The sequence below is a fragment of the Oncorhynchus mykiss genome, chromosome 1 (assembly GCF_013265735.2).
Source record: "Oncorhynchus mykiss isolate Arlee chromosome 1, USDA_OmykA_1.1, whole genome shotgun sequence".
Taxonomy (NCBI): Eukaryota; Metazoa; Chordata; class Actinopteri; order Salmoniformes; family Salmonidae; genus Oncorhynchus; species Oncorhynchus mykiss.
In genome coordinates this window covers 30494533-30500532 of record NC_048565.1, presented here as the reverse complement: position 1 = coordinate 30500532, position 6000 = coordinate 30494533, and the positions used below count along the sequence as shown (strand labels likewise).

The 6000-nt window shown below is 43.2% G+C and overlaps 1 protein-coding gene across 1 annotated transcript in view; it reads right to left on the bottom strand.

Annotated features, from left to right (window-relative positions):
- LOC110532168 (ras-related and estrogen-regulated growth inhibitor-like protein) overlaps positions 1-6000 on the bottom strand; it is a 28421-nt gene continuing 22421 nt past the window's right edge. Inside the window, exons 2-4 of the mRNA XM_036989384.1 lie at positions 1412-1465; positions 1180-1299; positions 1-388 (exon numbers count right to left, since the gene is read on the bottom strand). Coding sequence (XP_036845279.1) covers positions 12-388; positions 1180-1299; positions 1412-1465 — 551 coding nt within the window. The 3' untranslated portion in view covers positions 1-11. The remainder of the gene's footprint in view (positions 389-1179; positions 1300-1411; positions 1466-6000) is intronic.

Sequence of the window (6000 nt, the reverse complement as noted above, 5' to 3'; positions counted from 1 at the left end):
GTGCCATAGTCTCACAGCGAATCTGTTCGTCTCCTGGCAAAAACTGCAGACATGCTTTTCACAATGCCCTTAATTCCAGCTGGCTTCTTTATGGCAGACTTGGACTCCCATATCCTGTCTATTAGTCCGTGAAACACCATGAGGACACTGTGGTAGTTCTCAGCATCTGAAACCTCATAGAACTGGCAGTCTATTGTCAGGGTTAGCATTCTGCCCTCCTCACTGAGGACTGTTCGCATGTGATTCAGGTCCCTCTTGTTGTCTACGATCACCATGGGCACTTTGACCATGCCCTGGAAGTCCTTAATGGACTTCATCAGCTTGGTGACAGAGTTGAAGCTGGCCCTGTCACAGATCCTGTAGACCAGGACAAAACCGTTCGCGACTCCTGTGGCGGGCCGGGCGCAGTGCGTGCTGCCCAAGGTCGCCAGGTGCACGTGTGTTTCCTCTGACACATTGGTGTGGCTGGCTTCTGAGTTGGATGCACGCTGTTTTAAGAAGGGTTGTGTTTCGGAGGACGAATGGCTTTCAACCTTTGTTTCTCCTGAGCCCGTACAGGAGTTGTAGCGATGAGACATGATAGTAATTACTAACAATTGGATACCACGAAATTGGGGAGAAAAGGGGGTAAAGTTTAAAAGAACAAAAAAAAAGATAAAAGATATACAATTTTTATAGGCTTACTTGGATTTCTCTGGGCTGATTGTGTCCAGTCATTGTGGTCGCGCATGGTGCTAGTAAAAGTGGACTCATTCATGCCAAAGACAACCAGGCGCTTCTCTGCAGTAATACTCATAAAGGCACTTATAAAGAAGCCTATGATTAACTGAAGTGCTCTGTATAAGATGCCAAATATACTGAATTCTTGCAGTCATTTCAAAGGACTGAATACAGTTTCAGACATCATGATGATGGCATATTATAACAGCAGGTTGGCATGAGGCAGAACTGAGCGATTTTCCCTTAGATATGTCAACTGAAAAGTCAAATTTGTCTCTATTGTAAAAATGCATGAAAATACGTTAGCTTTTTGACCTTCATTTAAGGTTAGGGTTAGGCATTAAGGTTAACAGTGTGGTTAAGGTTAGGGTTAAATTCAGATTTTATGACTTTGTGGCAGTGCCCGCTTTGACCACTCTACAGAGCTGCCTCTATAGCAAGATTCATGATGAAAAACACTAACCTGCATTATAACAGATTGAATGTTAACATTTCGTAATACCTGACAACATGGTGAATCCCAGATGTTCAAAGTTATGTCCCTTCCATCCATGACAACATTGTGGCTGTAGATTGATTCTGAAAGCAATTACCAGACAAATATGAATTTAGTTCTACTGTATAGGCCTACAATAGTAAAATGTTAGCTTGATATTACAACATCTGGTGATGACAGACAAACAAAACTTACCAATGTTCCCATATTCTCCAATGAATCTTCTACTTAAAACACAGACTGTCAGCGCTGTGAAACAATCATCATCATCATCCTACTAAGTATGTTGAGGAAAGGAATGGATCCAGTTAGAAATGGCAGAATGGTCCACTGACCATTGCACTGTGGACTTGAATACATTGCACAAACGATAAATAATGACAGATTTGGTCTCACCAGATTTCCCAACCCAACAAGAACTACTACATTTAGCATCCATTTTTAAAACGTTGAGGCCTGTCATTATTCTTTCTGCTGTTTATTGGCCCGACTGGCTCAAGACCATCTGAGATGTTGAGTAGCAGAGACGAGTTTTATGCCACAAGGAGTGGTGCGCACAATTCTTGAGGGGGCGTGGAAATATACTATACAATTCCATTCTGGATTTTATTTAGCATAGACTAAAGACTGAAGGAAACTATTGTCTTAGCGTAAAGAATATCTGAACCTAACCCGACTTTTGAATAACCAACACGTTTGCAGCACACGTATTTACAAAATATACCTCACATTATTTTTAAAGTTTGTGGATATAATCATTGTATCTTCCAAATGGCAATTACGCATACGCATGAGGATGTGTGTTGAGGATTTGCTTACAGTATTGGGGAAACTGTTGTTGTGCTTTACTATTGAGTAGTGCAAGATAAGGCCTGATTACTTTGCTACCGAAGATAATAATTCATTTTTTAAGGACAACGTAAAAACGTGTTTGCATGCAAAGGGGGAGTGGAAACTAATATTTTGCAAGTGTGCGTAACTTGTACAGTAGGCCTACAAGATTGCATTTTATGTATACTGTACACTTACTATCTGAATATGATTATCTAAATGTAAATAATTGTGAAACGATTTTTTTGCAACAACACAATGAAACTTTTGAGTCGTTTGTAAAAGCTGCAGTACTATGTAACAAAACGTGTGCTGTGATATTACAACCAACCACTAGATGGAAGCAGAACATTTGATAATTTTGGCATCAACAGGTGTGACTGTAGCCCACTAGATTTTGCCGCGACCTAACGAATGTTCTGGGAACTTTCACAGAACCAAGTTCGGTTTGCTGGAAACACACTTTTCAAAGATAACCTAAAGACATTAATGTGACTGACTTTTTTTCCCTTTTCTAAATGAAAAGTTTTTTGAGTTGTGTTGCTGCTTTGTAATTGGAAGATATAGCTAATAGTGTGTTTTAATATACTTTAAAAGTATTTTGGTTTCACTTGAAAAGGGCATGATTTTTTTTCTTAGAATAACAACAGGGCTCCTCCTCACTGACTGCTTTATAACATAAGGAAAGAATGTTGAAATGTCAGGTTGTAAGAAAGTTTAGGTTTAGGTTTAAGAGGTTAAGATTAGGTTTAGATCTTGTTAGCTCAAATCACAAGGCACACTGATTGTTTACTGTAGGCTGGCTGTAGATACAATAATTCCATTATCAGAAAGCTGGTTAATGTGATGTTAAGATAAACTACATTAACAAAAGTATGTGGACACCTTCTCGTCAAATATCTCATTCCAAAATCATGGGCATTAATATGGAGTTGGTCCTCACTTCGCTGCTATAACAGCCTCCACTCTTCTCTGAAAGCTTAACACTAGATGTTGGAACATTGTTGCGGGGATTTGCTTCCATTCAGCCACAAGAGCATTAGTGAGGTCGGGCGATTAGGCCTGGCTCGCAGTCGGCGTTCCAATTCTGCCAATGGTGTTTGATGGGGTTGAGGTCAGGGCTCTGTGCAGTCAAGTTCTTCCACACCGATCTTGACAAACCATTTCTGTATGGACCTCGCTTTGTGCACGGAGGCATTGTCATGCTGAAACAGGAAAGGGCCTTCCCCAATGGAAGCACAGAATCGTCTACAATATCATTGTATTCTGTAGCGTTAAGGGACCAATCCGGAACAATGAAAACAGCTCCAGACCAATATTCCTCATCCACGAAACTTTATAGTTGGCACTATGCATTGTGGCAGGTGGTGTTCTCCTGGCGTCTGCCAACCCCAGATTTGTCAGTCTGATGGTGAAGTGTGATACATTACTCCAGAGAACTCGTTTCCACTGCTCCAGAATCTAATGGCGGCGAGCTTTACACCACTCCAGCCGACGCTTGGCATTGCACATGTTAATCTTAGGCTTGTGTGCGGCTGCTCGGCCATGGAAACCCATTACATGAAGCTCCCGACGAACAGTTATTGCGCTGATGTTTCTTCCAGAGATAGTTTGGAACTCGGTAGTGAGTGTTGCAACCGAGGACAGACAAATTTTACAGGTTAGGCGCTTTAGCACTCGGCGGCCCCGTTCTGTGAGCCGTTGTTGTTGACGTTTCCACTTCACAATAACAGCACTTACAGTTGATCGGGGCAGCTCAAGCAGGGCAGAAGTTTGACGAACTGACTTGTTGAAAAGGTGGCATCCTATGACGGTGCCACGTTGAAAGTAACTGAGCTCTTCAGTGTGGCCATTCTACTGCCAATGTTTGTCTACGGAGATTGCATGGTGCTGTGCTCTATTTTATACACCTGTCAGCAACGGGTGTCGCTGAAATAGCCGAATCCACTCATTTGAAGCAGTGTCCACATACTTTTGTGTATATAGTGTATTTGGCTAGCAGAGCAGTTATTTTTTCTCTGCAGGTAGAATTGTACCCGGATGCATTTACTTCAAATCAAATGTATTTATATAGCCCTTCTTACATCAGCTGATATATCAAAGTGCTGTACAGAAATCCAGCCTAAACCCCAAACAGCAAACAATGCAGGTGTAGAGGCACGGTGGCTAGGAAAAACTCCCTAGAAAGGCCAAAACCTAGGAAGAAACCTAGAGAGGAACCAGGCTGTGAGGGGCGGCCAGTCCTCTTCTGGCTGTGCCGGGTGGAGATTATAACAGAACATGGCCAAGATGTTCAAATGTTCCTAAATTACCAGCATGGTCAAATAATAATAATCACAGTAGTTGTCTAGGGTGCAACAAGTCAGCACCTCAGGAGTAAATGTCAGTTGGCTTTTCATAGCCGATCATTTAGAGTATCTCTACCGCACCTGCTGTCTCTAGAGAGTTGAAAACAGCAGGTCTGGGACAGGTAGCATGTCCGGTGAACAGGTCAGGGCTCCATAGCCGCAGCCATAACAGTTGAAACTGGAGCAGCAGCACGGCCAGGTGGACTGGGGACAGCACGGAGTCATCATGCCAGGTAGTCCTGAGGCATGGTCCTAGGGCTCAGGTCCTCAGAGAGAAAGAAAGAAAGAAAGAAAGAAAGAAAGAAAAAAAAGAAAGAAAGAGAGAGAGAATTGGAGAGAGCATACTAAAATTCACACAGGACACCGGATAAGACAGGAGAAATACTCCAGATATAACAGACTGACCCTAGCCCCCCGACACAAACTACTGCAGCATAAACACTGGAGGCTGAGACAGGAGGGGTCAGGAGAAACTGTGGCCCCATCCGATGATACCCCCGGGTCAAACAGGCAGGATATAACCCCACCCACTTTGCCAAAGCACAGCCCCCACACCACTAGAGGGATATCTTCAATCACCAACTTACCATCCTGAGACAAGGCCGAGTATAGCCCACAAAGATCTCCGCCACAGCACAACCCAAGGGGGGGCGCCAATCCAGACAGAAAGACCACGTCAGTGACTCAACCCACTCAAGTGACGCACCCCTCCTAGGGACGGCATGGAAGAGCACCAGTAAGCCAATGACTCAGCCCCTGTAATAGGGTTAGAGGCAGAGAATCCCAGTGGAGAGAGTGGAACCGGCCAGGCAGAGACAGCAAGGGCGGTTCGTTGCTCCAGAGCCTTTCTGTTCACCTTCACACTCCTGGGCCAGACTACACTCAATCATATCAAGACCTACTGAAGAGATGAGTCTTCAGTAAAGACTTAAAGGTTGAGACCGAGTCTGCGTCTCTCACATGGGTAGGCAGACCATTCCATAAAAATGGAGCTCTATAGGAGAAAGCCCTGCCTCCAGCTGTTTGCTTAGAAATTCTAGGGATAATTAGGAGGCCTGCGTCTTGTGACCATAGCATACAGTGCCTTGCGAAAGTATTCGGCCCCCTTGAACTTTGCGACCTTTTGCCACATTTCAGGCTTCAAACATAAAGATATAAAACTGTATTTTTTTGTGAAGAATCAACAACAAGTGGGACACAATCATGAAGTGGAACAACATTTATTGGATATTTCAAACTTTTTTAACAAATCAAAAACTGAAAAATTGGGCGTGCAAAATTATTCAGCCCCCTTAAGTTAATACTTTCTAGCGCCACCTTTTGCTGCGACTACAGCAGTAAGTCGCTTTAGGTATGTCTCTATCAGTTTTGCACATCGAGAGACTGAATTTTTTTCCCATTCCTCCTTGCAAAACAGCTCAAGCTCAGTGAGGTTGGATGGAGAGCATTTGTGAACAGCAGTTTTCAGTTCTTTCCACAGATTCTCGATTGGATTCAGGTCTGGACTTTGACCTTGCCATTCTAAAACCTGGATATGTTTATTTTTGAACCATTCCATTGTAGATTTTGCTTTATGTTTTGGATCATTGTCTTGTTGGAAGACAA